The sequence below is a fragment of the Panicum hallii genome, chromosome 9, assembly GCF_002211085.1.
Source record: "Panicum hallii strain FIL2 chromosome 9, PHallii_v3.1, whole genome shotgun sequence".
NCBI lineage: Eukaryota > Viridiplantae > Streptophyta > Magnoliopsida > Poales > Poaceae > Panicum > Panicum hallii.
This window is the reverse complement of record NC_038050.1, coordinates 71,409,719-71,426,992: the sequence shown is the minus strand read 5'-3', so window position 1 is coordinate 71,426,992 and position 17,274 is coordinate 71,409,719. Positions and strand designations below refer to the sequence as shown.

General features: G+C 47.8%; 1 protein-coding gene across 1 annotated transcript; it reads left to right on the top strand.

Annotated features, from left to right (window-relative positions):
- The first annotated feature begins 9,917 nt into the window (after positions 1-9,917).
- LOC112877013 (xyloglucan galactosyltransferase KATAMARI1 homolog) lies at positions 9,918-11,934 on the top strand. The gene has a single exon (XM_025941209.1). The coding sequence runs from the start codon at positions 10,075-10,077 to the stop codon at positions 11,686-11,688; it is 1,614 nt and encodes a 537-aa protein (XP_025796994.1). The 5' UTR covers positions 9,918-10,074; the 3' UTR covers positions 11,689-11,934.
- The last annotated feature ends 5,340 nt before the right edge of the window (positions 11,935-17,274 follow it).

Genomic DNA, 17,274 nt, shown 5'->3' with positions numbered 1-17,274 from the left:
CCTGCGAAGCTGATGATCTTTTGGTACAACAAGGCGTTTGTTGAACCATAAGACTCCCTGAGGGTCAATATGAAAACACTTGTATTTAGCTTTTCCTTGGGATAGTTCTGATTTAATGATTTTGATACCCTTATTATGTAGTTGTGACATGATAATTTTATCCCGAAGGGTATTCTCCAAGGCTAAAAGATTTATACTGCCTTGAGGAACGATCTCTAGATTGAGTTTCTTCATCTGATTGCAGAGAGTATCATTGATAGCGGTTATGGATGCACAGTGGCAATGTGTTTTGCGGCTAAGTGCATCCGCAACCACATTAGCTTTACCAGGATGGTAGTATACCTCAAGGTCATAATCTTTGATCAACTCTAGCCATCGCCTTTGCCTCATGTTCAAATCTGCTTGGGTAAAGATGTATTTGAGGCTCTTATGATCAGTGTAAATGTTGCACTTAGCACCCATGAGATGGTGCCTCCAAATCTTAAGAGCATGGACAACGGCTGCTAATTCCAGATCATGAGTTGGATAATTTTGCTCATGATTCCGGAGTGCTCTGGATGCATAAGCAATGACTCGGTTGTTTTGCATTAGAACACAACCGAGACCGGTCCCAGAAGCATCACAGTAAACGTCAAAAGGTTGGGTATTATCCGGTTGAGCTAATACGGGAGCAGTGGTTAAAAGTTTCCTTAAGGTATGGAATGCCTCATCACACTTATCATTCCACTGATATTTAACTCCTTTCTTAAGAAGCTCAGTCATGGGCTTAGCTATCTTAGAGAAATCCGGAATAAATCGGCGATAATACCCTGCCAATCCAAGAAAACTTCGGATTTGATGGACGGAAGTTGGGGGCTTCCAATCCATAACTTCTTGGACTTTTGTTGGATCAACCGATATGCCTTCGCTAGAGATAGTGTGTCCCAGAAATTTCACACTATCTAGCCAAAATTCACATTTTGAGAATTTGGCATAAAGGCGATGATCACGTAATCGCTGAAGAACGATATGTAGATGATTGGCATGGTCTTCATTATTTTTGGAGTAAATTAAGATATCATCAATGAAGACCACGACGAATTTATCAAGTTCCGGCATGAAGACTGAATTCATAAGATACATGAAATATGCCGGAGCGTTAGTAAGCCCAAAAGACATAACCAGATATTCATATAGCCCATATCTGGTTGAGAAAGCCGTTTTCGGAATGTCACAAGGCTTAATCTTGATCTGATGATAGCCAGAGCGTAAGTCAATTTTTGAGAAGACCTTAGCTCCAGCTAATTGATCAAACAAAATGTCAATGCGGGGGAGTGGATACTTGTTTTTGATGGTGACCGCATTGAGTGGTCGATAGTCAACACATAGCCTTAGGCTATTATCTTTCTTTTTAACAAAAAGAGCAGGACAACCACAAGACGACGCACTTGGGCGTATGAAACCTTTATCGAGAAGATCTTGAAGTTGAATTTTAAGCTCGGCCAATTCGTTTGGGGGCATACGATATGGCCTCTTAGAGATAGGAGCAGTGCCTGGTTGGAGTTCAATAATGAACTCAATATCTCTGTCAGGTGGCATCCCCGGCAAATCATCAGGGAAGACATCAGGATATTCACAAACTACCGGAATATCTTTAACTTTGAGGTCTGTGATAGCATAGGTGTAAGGATAGAGATATTCCTGCCTGGGCAGATAGAGGGTAATGGTTCTATAATATGGTGAATTGATTTCAATAACTCGGGAGGAAATATCCAACAACACTCTATGTTCAGTCATCCAGTTCGTCCCGAGTATAACGTCAATACCCTCTAGGTTTAGCAAGATCAAATCAGTTTTAATCACTTGGCTGCCTAGTTGAATTGGCACGCTTCTAACCATTTGATTAGAGGTAATCTTACCTCCAGGAGTGGAAATCATATATGATCCTTGGGTGAAACAGGGATCAAGTCTTATTTGGGTACTACAGTTGTTACTAATAAAACTATGAGTTGCCCCTGAATCAAATAATGTAACAACTGGTTGATGATGGATATAGAACGTACCCGACATGACAGGGGCTCCGTCCGGAAGTTCCGCAAGGGTGGTGAAGTTGATTTGCCCTTGCCGAACTTGCATCAACGGCCTTTTACCCTTGTTCTGATTGCCTTGATTAGAACTTTGCCCTGGATTAGGCTTCTTAGGCCGTGGACAATCTCTGATGAAATGATCTGCACTCCCACAATTAAAACAGCGATAGTTGCTGCCTTTTGGTGGAGCTTGCCGCGCATTTGGCCTTGGACCAAATTGCTGTTGCTGTTGTGGAGGTGCAGAAAATCTATAACTTCCTTGTTGTTGAGGCGGCCTAAAAACCAATCGACCAACGGGAGCATTCCTCTGGGGTGCTCTTGTTTGGGTGTTAGGAACAACCCGATATCTTGGCGGTTGAGCACTCGAGGATCCCGTAGGGGTCTTCCTCTTCTTGTCAGCACGATGTGCTATAATGCAGTCCTCTTGGGTTAGAGCCATATTGACCAGCTCACTGAAACTATTGGGCCTGACAAGATTCAAACGTTCTTTGAGCTTAGTATTAAGGCCACGATGGAAGCGGTCTTGCTTTTTGGCATCATTATCTGCATGATGACCAGCATATTGGCACAGATGATTGAACGTCTGTGCGTATTGCAAGACTGTATTGGAACCTTGAGTTAATGCCAAAAATTCATTTAACTTCCGCTCCAATAATCCTTCAGGGATATAGTGTGCCCTGAAGGCAGTCCGGAATTCATCCCAAGAGATGACATGTCCCGCGGGCTGCATGGCATAAAAGTTATCCCACCAAATTCGAGCAGCACCACGCAATTGCTGGGCAGCAAAAGAAGCTTTGTTTGAGTCCGCACACGGTATAGTCAAGAGAGTGAACTTGGACTCAATAATATGAAGCCAGGCATCAGCATCCAAAGGTTCTTCGGCTTTACTGAAGAACGGAGGTTGAGTGCTAAGGAAATCTTGATAGCTGGCCACTGGAGGAGGAAGGTCGTCACGACCTCCACGAAACGGTTGACGCTGCTGGTTTTGTTGTGCTTGTACCAGCAGATTAAGAAGCTCCGTCTGCCGAGCCATCACCTCAGCTAGGTTGGGAGGTGGTGGGGGCGTCTGTTGAGAACCACTGGCCTGATCTGCCCGGAAACCTTCCGGGGTTCCACGTGTGGCTCCAACCATCTGAAACAAGAATTTAGATGATAAGATTTATTTACCCTGCTAAAGACTTACAAGGTAAATAGGACGAGATAACTGATTTTGATATAGCAAGAGCTGGAAAGCAGAAAGATACTTAAGAGGCTTAACTAACACTACCACAAGAATCCCGTTATTCGCACCAAGGATCAACATTCTACCACACATCCTTAAAAACAAAACACACATTGCGTTCATGTATTTGATGATGAGTTATGCATGCACGTTCTACTCGTCCTCACAAACCAAAAACAACTGCCGAATACTTTCGGACTTACGTGGTTAGATTCGGTGGCATAATATATACGTCTCTCCCTAATAACTAGTCGATAAGCCCTATCCGTCCTAATCTCGTTATCGTGGTTAGTGTACCTGCAGAAAAACCACAATACAAATATATATATTCAATGAACCTTTCATGCCAGCATGTCATGAAAGTGTCCCCAATCATTACTGTTCATTATAGAAACAGCATCTGTACAATTACCGCCGTACAGACAACGTTAGCATACGTCATCGAAACAACGTATTCACGGGGGGTACCGCGAAATGCGGGGGTATGAACAGCGATCGCCATACCCTGCGCCGAACCTTATACTCCCAATGTAGTCAACCGAAGTTGGTACATTGGCAGCATCTCAAGTAGGCCACTGCTTGAGAAACAGCGTTCGGTTCGTATCACCGACAGGAAGGCCAAGCTCCCTCAGTTGGCTGAGGATCCTTACCTTCTTACCTCCCGATCGAAGATGTCGTTACAGAAAGTAAGATTGGGTTATGCATGAATTTAAGTTTTGACTGAAAGTAATGCTGGAAGTTAGATTTATATACATATATAATATGGCCACCTCTATTTTCCCTTAGACATCACCCTAGGGCTTTACGTACTAAACACAACCTTAACGGATCCAACGTTCCTTTTGCAAAATACCTTGTTAAGCAAATTTTATACTAAAAGTGTTTTTAAGGCACCTTACATCTCCAGTGTACACTTGTTAGCTCTGATACCAGCTGTGGCAGAACCAACCTGAATTATACCGGCTCAAGTACGCGAGTCCACTCTAGAGGGCTCCGACGTGCTTCAAACGGTATAACTCCTTGGCCTGTCGGGTAACGTCCCGATAAACCACCGAAAGCAGGATCAAACAAGGTACCCCGCACGAAGGCGAGTCCAGAGATATAAAGGCCATCATATTTTACATCACAGGCAGTTATAATACATGAGTGTTTAAAAGTAACATATTCTTCCCAACCGGGGAATTATTACATTCCGACATAAGTCTTAAGACAAACAGCGATATTAAGTACGGTATAATACACGTCGCCAGTATAGATGTCATATTTGCCCTTGCATGACATCACTCGGAGGGGTCCAGGTTGGCCGGGGACGGGTCCCACTCCACGGACCAACCATCAGGCAGAGGGTAAGGCCACGGTATAGGCAGGGCTTGATCAGCAGAAGCATTACCTGGACAAAAGTTATGAAGCAAGGCTGAGTATTCTACTACTCAGCAAGGCTTACCCGGAATTGGGTATACTTAGCCCATAACTAGACTTATGAAAGCTTATAATGGTTCTGGGTTTAGTTTCAGCTGAAAAGCAACAAAGAGTAGATCCTTAATTTCAAGTTTTAGCTTTCAGATTCTAATTAATTATCCATTCTAGGTAAGCACCTATAACTAAGCAAGCATGGTATAATCTTTGGTCAAGCATCATCTTTGATAATCATAAGATTGCACTTATTACTCTATGTGACAAAGGAATTAAGCAGTCTCAATCATCGTGAGATGCGGACGATTCGAATCGAATTTAACCTTGCAAGGTAAACCTAACACACACGCTTGGAACACCACAGGGTCATTCCAAAGCAACCGTTTGCCTTTCATTCCGACTCGTGGATCAGAGCCACCACAAGCGACTGCAGGTCATACGCACTTCCAAAGTGCAGGACGTACGTCTGTAGCGCGACTACAAAACCCGTACTCCTGGTTGCCCAGCAACACGTATGCCTACACGTCGAACATAAGTAACCAAAAGAAGCAAGACGAGTGGTGGGAGGTATGTCCACTACTCGGGCCGATTGGCTACTAGGCTTACCGCTTACCATATTTCGCGGCATGTGGTTAGTACTTTCAAACGCTTAATCCCGATCACCACACGCTGCGACCTTATCAGAATTTTAACAACACAGACGGGGTATCACCTTGATCATGATACCTCACAAAACTCCCGTCCGTCATCCTTATAGTGATAACAGAAATGTAAGCATTACAACCCTATGTCGCGCGAGTGACAGGAAATCACCCGACTTCTACCGGCCCTATTAGCAAAGCAGCTAGCCGGACTCAAATACTAGTATTCAATACATTGGTTCCTAGGAGAATGCAACTAGGGTTTCAAGCAATCCTTAAGAACTTAATGCAGAGAGATATATATAATAATATAAATGGTAGATTAAATAAAATAAGGTTTATGTCCGGGGCTTGCCTTCTTGAGCAGGGTTGAGAGTAGAAGGATCGAGGTTCTCCGAACTTTGGTTCGGATCTTCAGTTAGATTCTCGACGGTGTCTCCGGGATTTTCAGGACTTTCCTCGACTTGATCCGCGATCAGTTCGTAGTCACCGTCAGCGAGGGTAATCGGTTCTACATGATATGCAAAGCAAATATTATTAAGAAATGTGCATTCTTTTATTTGGGTCACATCAAAGATTATGCTTTCAAAGATTAACATTTCGAGAAAGGTCAAAACAAAGAAAATGTTAGCCTAAATTTATAATTGATGCTTAATTTAACCACATTATTGAATTAATTTAAGATAAGCATCAAAGCATATATTAAAGTTAAATTTAAATTTGAATTTAAACTTTTTAAGTAAAGAAGGTTATAAAATTTGGAACATTTAAAAAGAAATAGATCACCTCTTAATTCATAACTAAAGGATCTAATTAGTTAAAGTTTGAAAAGATATGTCTAGCTAATATTAATTTAAAATAATTTAAAAGGATTCAAATTGTAGTACAACTTGATTTTGAATGTTTTGCATCATTTTAGATGTCATGTATAAGAATTACATATCATAATTGCAAACAATCAACACAATATGCAAGAATTAAAGACATTACATTTCCTTGTTTCAAATTTAAATTAGATTCAAAAATATTTGGTTTCATATCAAATCCTTTTAACAAAATTTATAGAGTTCTTAATCTAGTTTCCAACAAAACAAGTTTTGCTAATTTTGGAATTTTCTGTGATTTGTTATGTATTTTACAAGACAGCATATGCATCTCACATGAAATAACAGGCACTTAGGGGGGGGTCTCGGTAATTTTGCACTGGAACCCCTGGAACAAAGAATCTAATCGCGAAGTGGTCCTTGCTCAACCATGGCGACGGCCGGCCCGTCGGTCTCGACGGCGTTCTCGCCGGCGGCGAGCACCCCGGCCAAGAGGGCGAGCAAAGCACTAACTACAGGACCTAAGGAGCTCACAGGACGAGGGGGCGCTGGACGGGCAGCAATAGAACAGAGCCACCGACGGGAGAGTGCGGCGGCCGTGGCGGCGCATCGCCGTTCCCGGCGATGGGGCGGCGAACACGGGCCGAGAAGGGGCGCACGAGCATCAGTAGATCACCGGGGAGCTATTTGTCTACCTGGTGGAGCGGGGGACCGGGTGGAAGGAGCTGTCGACGGGAGGGTCGACTACGGGCGGCGCCGGCGAGCGGCGGCACGGGGCGAGCAAGATTCCGGCGAAGGAATGGTTGGAGCTGGTTTGGCTCGAGCTGAGGAGCAAGAGGAGGAGGTGGGGAGTCTACTGGTGCAAGGAATTAGGGTGGGGTGGCACGGTGAGGGGGAATCGCGACGGGGAGCGGCGGCGGTGGTTCGGTGCTGCGTCGGGGAGGAACACAGAGCAGACCAATCGGGGAAGAGGGGGTGTGGTTCGGTTGGTAGCAATGCTAGCTCACAGAAGAGAGGGAGACACTGGGAGAAAGAGAGGATCACGGCCGGGCTCCGGATTGCGGCGGCGAGGTGGCGGCCGGCATGCACCCGAGGGCACCGTGGCGCCTGCGCAGGAGGACACCGGGGCAGGGGCTGCTGCGGTGGGCAAGGAGGGGACTGACGCGTGGAGAGGGGCAGCATGAGGTGGACGGCGGCGACTGCAAGACGGCGGCCAGGGGAGGCGCACTGTCGCCGGCGTCTGGGCAGGAGCAGAGGAGCAGAAGGGGTGCAGAGGAAGAAGAAAGGGGAAGAGATCTAGGGACTTGTTTGCAAATTGTAAAAGTTACAGGGACCCTGCAGAAAACTACTTTTTTCCCACTAATCTAGGGGTTTTCTGAGAAAAAGTCCAACATGAAAATTGTAGGGTTTTTCAAGCTCTACACTTTTGCTTTAAGACTCAAATTCAAAAACTCAAAGTTTGCCCTATTACAAAATGAATTTTGAATCAAGGTAAAATGAATTTACCCCTGTCCTTACCAAATCAAGTTTTAATCAAATTTTTGACATTTTTACCTTATTCTTAGGATATCACGATGACAATTATTTTTTTACAGATAGGTCCTTAAGTAAGCATAAAATTACTTTTACCCCTTACTTTTTGCACAAAAGACCCTGTAATCCTGCATTTTTACACACAGGCCCTTGCTTTTACTTAAGAGCTTATTTTACCTTATGACCAAACCCAAGCACACACCTTGCACAAAAGGACTTGTAATGCAGGAAAATTTTTTTAAATACACCCTTAACATCTATGTCTATTACATCCAGGGTTTGGTTTGTATGAATCTTATTACCTGGATGTCACAAATTGTAGGCTACACTTGGTTAGAACTATTTCCTCATACAGGAAGAAAGCATCAGGTAATTGTAATACTCCTATTTCAGTTTTCTGTGAACAAACTAGTTTCATCTTTACTTACTTGCAAGGTATCATGATCATGCGTGGTCCATTGTGCGGCGGCGGCGGCGGGGCGCGGCGGGCAGGGCGTGACGGGGGCGCGGCGGGCGGGGCTGGTGGGCCGCGGCTGGCAGGGCGCAGCGTGGGCGCGGCGGGGGCGTGGCAGGCGGGGGCGGCGGGGGCGCAGCAGGGCCGGGGCGCGACTGGCGGGGCGTGGGGGGCAGGGCGCGGCTGGGGCGGCAGGGGCCATGGCGGCGGGGGCGCAGCGGGCAGGGCGGGGCGCGGCGGGGGCGGCGGGGGCGCGGCGGGCGGGGCCGGCGGGGCGCGGCTGGTGGGGCGCAGCGGGTGCGGCCGCGGCGGCGGGGGCGCGGCGGGCGGGGCGGCGGGGGCCTGGGCGGCGGGGGTGGCGGGGCGCGGCGGGCGGGGCGCGGCGGGGGCAGAAGTGTACAAGTGCACAAGTGTTCTGGTTGCCTGCGAAGAAATAAAAGAGACCCTTTGCCGAGTGCCCGTGATCTGGCCTCGGCAAAGGGTCTCTTTGCCGAGCGCCAGATCATGGACACTCGGCAAAGGGAACTTTGCCGAGAGCCAGATCATGGACACTCGGCAAAGCTAACGGCTGTTTGCTGTCGTTCGCATGTGACGGAGCTTTGCCGAGTGTCTGTCTTTGCCAAGTGTAGGGCACTAGGCAAAACATGATTTCCCGAGTGTTATTTTCTGCCGAGTGCTTGACACTCGGCAAATCTGTTGTTCGCCGTGTGTTTCTTTTTGCCGAGAACTGCACTCGGCAAAGTTGTTATTCGCCGAGTGCCCGACGAAATGCTCTTAGCAAAACACTTGACACTCGGCAAAGATCTTTTTTCCGGTAGTGCTACACCCTAAACCAACTAAATTACTACGCAAACACACAGAGAAAGACCAACCACATGAAGAAATAGGTGGTTTTAAAATAAGAAAGAAATATGCACCTAAAATCGAGTCAAAGAGACTTGAGCATGAGTGGTTGCGGTGCGCAATCACGTCAACTTGCTCGATGTGCGGCGTCGTTAGCAAGTTGCTAGCAGAATATACAACGATCTACTCTCTACTAAGTAACCACTGCGAACTAGCGGCAAATGGTAACCCTACACTACACCCTCTGTTAAGCGTATTCACTTCACCCGCCCTGCGTCAACGCTGGCCGCTCTGAAGCGCAGGTTCGTGCACTAGAAGATTCAGTGATCTTAACACACTGATTTTTGACAACCCCCAGACCGTCATTTGTTTGTCACGGAGTGAGTACATGCAATACTATACGTTCGCCTTTATAACACCTTGAGGACTACTATTACTACAGAAATCGCCTGGTTTTGTGTGCAGAACCTCGTAAATTGTCACTCGATTATCAGGCCTTCAGGGGCAAGCGATCCAAATGCGTCTGCTTCACGGTGCATGCTGCTGTCTCGCGTCGGCGCCGTTCTTCCATTGCTTCAGCATCAAGATCCAACGTTCGATCTCGCGCGCCCCCGAGGACTGAGCAGGCCTAGTAGCCAGCCGTTACTGACCTCGATCCACGATCCGCTAATGGAAATTTTTAACCCCCGCGTCAACTCCTCAAGCAGCGCGCCTGCTGCAAACCCATGTGTAGTGCAGCACTGCAGCCCTCGCGATGCTGACCATGGCGATCACCGAGTCGTCGCTGGCCGATCTGCCCAGTGCGACGCCGACGCGCGGAGCTCCACGGTCGATAATCCCGGCGGCAGAAATCGCCATTCCTCTGTCCGTTCTGCTCCATCGGATTAGTACAATCTTGCATTAGATTTAGATCTTTTTTTTTCAATTTCCCTCGTCTTCGATTGGGGATCCGATGATTCGTAGCTCGTGCAGCAGTCTCCGTTCTTGACGCGCGATTCCATTCGATTCTCACATCTGGTCTGCGCTGCACAGACAGGAGCCTGCTCCTGCACATGCGTTGCCATTTCGGGCCAGCCGCATGCTTAAGCTACACTCTAATAGGTTCCCGAAGCCATTCACGACACGGCGTAGCAGATTAGCGGTAGGCATGGAGAAGGCCGGCGGCGCCCACGGCGGCAAGCGGTGGCTGCCGCGCCTCCTCCTGCTCGCCGCCATGTCGTGGCTCCTCATGGTCTACTTCCACCTCGCCGTGTTCCGCACCCCGCCGGTGAGCGCGCCGCACGCGTCTCTCGTCGCCGTCCCGTCGGACGGCGAGGACGGGCAGCGTTTCCGCCTCCGGCAGCAGGAGCAGCTCAAGAAGATCGGGTCAGCCAGCGTCGGTGCGCTCCCGGCGGCGGTGGCGGAGCGGCGCCCGCGCGGCCGAGGCGGCGACGACGCCTCCTGCCGCGGGCGGTACGTGTACATCCACGACCTGCCGCCGCGGTTCAACGCGGACATCCTCGGCAACTGCCACAACTGGTACCCGTGGCACAACATGTGCGGGTACCTCGAGAACGGCGGCCTCGGCGAGCCGGTGGACAACACGGACGGCGTGTTCGCCGACCAGGGGTGGTACGCCACGGACCACTTCGGCCTCGACATCATCTTCCACAGCCGCATCAAGCTGTACGACTGCCTCACCGACGACTCCTCCCGCGCCGCCGCCGTCTTCGTGCCGTTCTACGCTGGCTTCGACATCGTGCAGCACCTGTGGGGCGTCAACTCCACGGCCAGGGAGAAGGACGCCCTGTCGCTCGACCTCGTGGACTGGCTCACGCGCCGGCCCGAGTGGCGCGCCATGGGCGGTCGCGACCACTTCTTCCTGTCCGGGAGGACGGCGTACGACCACCAGAGGCAGACGGATAGCGACTCGGAGTGGGGGAACAAGCTCCTCCACCTGCCGGCCGTGCAGAACATGACGGTGCTCTTCGTCGAGAAGCTCCCATGGACGAGCTTCGACTTCGCCATACCGTACCCGACCTACTTCCACCCCGGCAAGGACGCCCAGATCGTCGAGTGGCAACAGCGGATGCGTGCCATGAAGCGCCAGTGGCTCTTTTCCTTCGCCGGCGGCGGGCGGAACGACCCCTACTCGATCCGGCACCACCTCATCAGGCAGTGCGGCTCCTCGAGCTTCTGCAAGCTGGTCCAGTGCCGGAAGAACGAGCGCAACTGCCTCATCCCGAGCACCTTCATGCGCGTGTTCCAGGGCACGCGCTTCTGCCTGCAGCCGACGGGGGACACGATGACGCGGCGGTCGGCATTCGACGCCATCATGGCCGGCTGCGTGCCGGTGTTCTTCCACCCGGACTCCGCGTACACGCAGTACAGGTGGCACCTCCCCGAGGCGCACGAGACGTACTCGGTGCTCATCCCGGAGGCCGACGTGCGCGCCGGCAACGTCAGCATCGAGGAGACGCTCCGGCGGATCCCGCCGGACGTCGCGGAGCGGATGACGGAGACGGTGATCGGGCTGATACCGAGGCTGGTGTACGCGGACCCGAGGTCGAGGCTGGAGACGCTCAGGGACGCCGTGGACGTGACGGTGGACGCGATCATCGAGAGGGTCAACAAGCTAAGGGAGGAGATGGGCGGCGGCCGAGGGCACCTGCAGCAGCAGCAGCAAACCGGCGGAGGTGCCCAGCAAAGTTAGATCAGGAAATTAGGGAGAGATTATTGTTAGCTGATGGCGATGCACTAATAGTACCTTGAAGGAGAAAAAAGTGATCCGAGTCCCCGACGACGACGGGTATAGGAATACTAGGACGCAAGTATTCAGTGTATTTCTGTCAATCTGCAGAGGAGTGCTGTCGCACTGATATTGGCGTGAATGGCTGAAGCAATTTTTGGATCTTCTCTGTATTATGTTCATAATTACTCGACGACAGATGATACAACGTTCTGACAGCATTGTCAAAGGTTGATTCCAAGTTTCCAACACTACTGTTAGTAGTGTTGCAATTATACACTGATCTGTACAATACAGGCCCGGATAAAAACCCACCCGTGAGTACAGTACGAACTTACCGTCGTCCATGTAAGAAGAGAGCGTAATCATGCAGCACATGAGCTTGCATAATTGGCCAAGAGAACGGCACACTCCGCGGTGTGGAGGTTCAAGACGCCAGTGTGTGTAGAGCAAATTATTGCTTAGAAATATAATAACTTTGTTTCTGAGCAATAAAAAACGCCCTTTTCCTAGAAAAAAACTTATGAAAAGGTTGATTCCAACACCGTGTTAGATCGTCGTGATTGTTGCTAAAAAAAAAAGTGGAATGCGGCGGTCTACTGGGCAGATCGCTCAGTGTATGTAGAGCCCATAATGACGGCAGATCAGTGTATGCATAGCCCATGATGATGGCAGAGGTACCTGCGTAAATAGTAAGTCCAGTGGGCCCGGTGCCAGATAAGTCTATTTGGCCCAGTCCACTTCAGTACGCACGTAGCAAGCCCAGATCTCCAAGTTCTGCTTTTGCTGGATTAGAGCCCAACCTGCTGCCCCCGCTCAACAACGTGGAGGCCCAGTTTTGGCCCAAATAAACACTGCCCGCGGCCCACAAGGCGCGACGGTCCATTCAAGTCTGCTATGCGTTCCTGATGTGTTGTTTGTCTCAGATCCTGTCACCTTTTTCTTTGAACCGGCATTACTGCCAAGGCACATATCGATAGAGAAGAGTACAGATCCTATCACTTTGGTACCAGGATCTGCACTCTATCAAATGTAACTGTTTTAAGTAATGAATAAATTCTTGCCTTTCGCTCCCCCCCCCCCCCCCCAAAAAAAAGCTGTGATGTGATCGATTAATTCACTGTTAGGCAACAGTTCAGCGCAGACTAGGCACGGCCGGGAGCAATAGGATTTGAACTACGACAGGGCACACACGGCTGCAGTGAATAGTGATGCTACGGGTGTAGCAGTTGTCTTGCAGCGGTAACCATCAACGTTGTTTGGTGGTAGTAGTAGTGTGGTCAGGATTTGCTCCTCCTCATCCCGCAGACTCTGCACGCTGCATTGTCACACGGTCAGGTTATTTACTGGTCACTTAAGAATTACCAACTTTATATTGTAAAAAAAAGTTCCAAGAAGCAGTTAGACTTGCAATCGTTATACACGTATACATTTACATCTACAAATACATGCATGCATGCACATCCTATTACCACTATAGACACGTACATTCGAAGAGATAGTAAGTCACCAACGAACCAAGCTTGCTAGCCGTCGATGGCTGCAGCAGGGATTACATTACCGGCGATACAGCATTTATCAGTGAGCTCCGGTAACGATAATCAGTTAAAAATCGGTGAAAAATCGCCAAAACCGATTGGTAAAGAGATCTAAATTTAAAAAAATGAAATTCAACAATTTATCATCGATAATCGATGCAAACTGAACGATTTATCGCTTCGCCTACTGAAAATATATTTTGGCAGTGGAAAAAAATAAAGGTTTGATAGCATTTAATTTTTTAGGTTATGTATTATATTATATTAGATAAATTACACGTACATGCACAATTTTGCATATAGAATTGCCTAAGAAATAAACATGTTTACATATTTTGCCCATAAAATTGCATAAAGCACATGAATTTGCACATATATACAAACCACGAAGTGCATAGTTCATATAAACAAACGAGTGCATAGTCCATACAAATTTTATAGTTCACAGAAATAAAAGAGTGCATAGTTCGTACAAACATCATAGTGCATAAGAAACAAGAGTACGTACTCTATACAAGCCACGTACAAACTTAGCAAGCACATAGTCCATACATGAAGGCATTCGGCATATCAATTTAATCATTCTTCGGTCTCTTCGATTATCGACGCCACGATCAACTCCCTCGCTCCCAGCTGCAGCATCATCGATAATTGCCGTATATATATTGATTATCGGCCTTAATCGTACGAAAATCGGCCTTAATCGCATGAGTTAGTGGATGGTAACGGGTAGTTAGATAAAAATATTTTTTTCCTAAGCAAACAATTGTTGTTTTCAACATGTGACAACATTCTGGAATCAAGAGAAGATCTAGTTTTTTATAAAAATAAGTTCTCTACTTTTTATAAATTTTTTTAAATTTTTGAATTTTTCATTGAAATCTAGCGAAATTCCAGTCGGTTTACGTTCTCAGCTAGCATCGGTAACGATAAATTTCACCGATAATCGCGATTATCGAACGGTTTTGTATTCCCTGGGCTGCAGGCCACGCAGAGGCAACAAAGTATCAAAATCATGCGTGTAACGCATTCCATCAGCCCATCAGGATTTGGAGGCATCTCCCCAACCAGATCTCGAGGCACGGGCTGGGTATCGTACGGGCAGCCACATCCTATCTGGCTAGAGTAGAATCCCGTCAAGCAGCAGTAAATCCGAAACATCTCTGTCGTTCCTCGACACGCTAACATGGCCCCCTCCTGGGAGCCCCTGTGGCTTTGAAGTCGCTGCCAGGCGCGCCGGTGATCGTGCACCCAACAGACGCGCCATTGTTTTTCTCGCTTCCGGCAGGTCCGCACCTGCTGACACTTTTTTATGCGCCAAACCCTTCCCGGTTGGAGGTTTCAGGGTTGACAAATGGCGGCTCCCCGCGCAATTATATTAGGGCAACCCCTGAGACACGCTCTACACGGACACATGGAAGACGAGGACGTACGTACGTGAGGCCCACTACTCCTGAGCGACGAGACTGCCACGGATCTCTGAAACGATAAATGCTTTTTTTTTGGGGGGGGGGGTTGGGGGGTTGGGGTGGGGGGGGGGTTAGGGTACAGTCCCGGGGACCGGAAATGATGGCGGCCGCATGGAAGCGCGACGTCACCGCGTCATGCTCATGCATCGCTACGGTGTCCTGGTAGTTGGGACGTTCATCCCAAGAACACAAGGAATGCATCCTTCAGTTTGGGTAGGGGCCATCTGCGTGGTGGATCTTACTTTCCTTTTCCTTTTCTTTTATCCTTTTGTTTTTCAAAAATGAAGACAGACTGACAGAACATCCGCAGTTGAGTCCAAAACAATCAAATTGCGTACCAGGGTTCACACCTTAAGCCTACGCGTTCGGTTATAGCAACTCCAGCAATAGTATTTAAATCAGACCCTTCAAATAAATATTAAATAGAAACTGTCCGGAGTTTTAAATTTTCTTCAACTCCAGCATAGCCCTCCATTCTAACTTATAAGATCTTGAGAGAATTTGAAGACCTTCCAATAAGATCTCGTAGAAAGTCTGTTGCAGTGCATTTTTTCTGTTTAATTCTTTAAATTTAAATTTAGGATAGAAATGTGCTTAGACGATCCGCTGGAGTTACTTTTAGCGCGTCAGTTTAAAATTACCCACACGTCATTTGCCCATTGGGACTCCTGCGCCCACATGCGTTTTTGGCTTTTCGCTTTTGAAAATTCCTCCCGGTTTACGAGCTCCGACCGGACGGTCCCCGACCCGGGTCAAGTGCGGCAGGCCTTGCACCGGGGCCAAAAAATTCGGCGGTGAAGAAAACTAAACTACTCTAATCTACCCCCCAAAAAGAGCAGGAATCATCGAAGCCAGTGTCGGCAGAACAGCGTCATGTTCGCCCCCGTTTCCTTTCGGGATCTGCTGCGGCGGATCCGGCACGGCGTGGGCGTGACCTCTGCCTGCTCTCCTCCAGGCGCACCTGGACACCTGGTCCAGCCTCCTGCAGGCTGCAGCGCGGCGACCGGCACGTCACCGCCTGGGGGGCTCGCGTCCGCGGCCACGCGGCTGTGACCGCCCAGTGGCCACCGACGATTCCGCCGGCAGGCGCCCGCACGTTTGTCTGCGTGGGGAGCGCCGGCCCGATGCCCAGTTTATTTGTCGGTCGGGGTGGCCGGGTCGCGCGAGCCTGTGGTTTCCGCGCACCTGTCCCATGGATCCATGTGACCTGATCGCCTGTTTGCCCCCTCCGGTTGATGATGACCTCAACAGGTGTAAACAAAGCGCATCCACAATGATTAAAGTGATCCATTGTTTCTTTTATCTTCGCATGGCAAAGCCCAAGACAGAATGTAAGTCGGTGAAAGCCCATCAATACTAGTAGTTATTCTTTTTTAAAGCAAAAATTCGGTTTACATCTGAAACTATCGCAAAAGTCCGTTTTTAACCTTAAACTACAAAACCGGATAAGAGCCCATCCAACTATCGAAACCAGGCAAATTTGACCATTAGGGTGGTTTCGAAAGTGATTTTTCATTTTATAAAAATTAAAAATAATCAAATTTAAACTTAAAAATTCATAAGTAATTCATTTCAAATCTAGAAAATACGAAATGAGTATCAAAATTTTTCTAAAAATGTAATCTATCTACTGGCACTATACTTGTCAATTATTTGGATCTATCTTTTTATGTTCATAGTATTTGGTTGCTTGCAGTTATGGCTATTATTTTTGAATAAATAAGATTCAAATAGAGCAATAATATATAGATTACATTTTTATAAAAATTTTGGTACTAGTTTTATATTTTTATAATTTAAAATGACTTAGTTTTGATCCTTTTAGATCTAATTAGAATTTTTAAATTTTTTAAAAAATACAAAACCACCTTCGAAACCACTCTAAGTGTCAAATTTATCCGATTTCAACAGTTGAATGGTCTCTCTTATCCGATTTTGTAGTGTAAGGTTGAAAATCGAACTTTTGCTATATTTTAACCGTGTAAACCAGACTTTTCCTTTTTTTTCTTATTGTTTTCTAGGTCAACTGGATGATGCATCGTGTGTAGGTTTCGAGTGGAATTAGCAATCTCTGACCCCGAAAATATTTGTTTGGAGTGTCCCTCTATTGTATTCTTGAGTTTGTTGTCACGAACTTGACGCCCACAACCTACTAATGCCGCTAAACTAAGCGTGCATTGCGCTCCATTAATTGAAGCCTGGTGGTCGGCTCCATGTTCCGTCTCACGTTACGTGCAGGACTTCACATATTAAAAAGTTGCCTATGAAAACCGTAACGAAGAGGTTACGAATGTGCTCCACAGCAACTTTTCACGAGTCTGGTGAGCCACATCCCACCTGCCTAGATCAAGCTCGGACGCGGAACTTTAAATAAAAGCACTTAGGCACGCAGTAAAACGTTTTTTTTTCATTATGAAGAAGATTGGCATCTAAATTCAAGTTAAAGAGGACTCGAAACCTGGACGTTAGGGTGCCCAACTACACCTCCTACCGAACGTGTTGGCTAGGCTCATCTCCAGGTATTTTGCTCGCGGGTGGAAATG

Excerpts from the sequence above, each read along its gene's own strand:
- LOC112877013 (XM_025941209.1), top strand. The coding sequence starts at position 10,075 with ATGCTTAAGCTACACTCTAATAGGTTCCCGAAGCCATTCACGACACGG.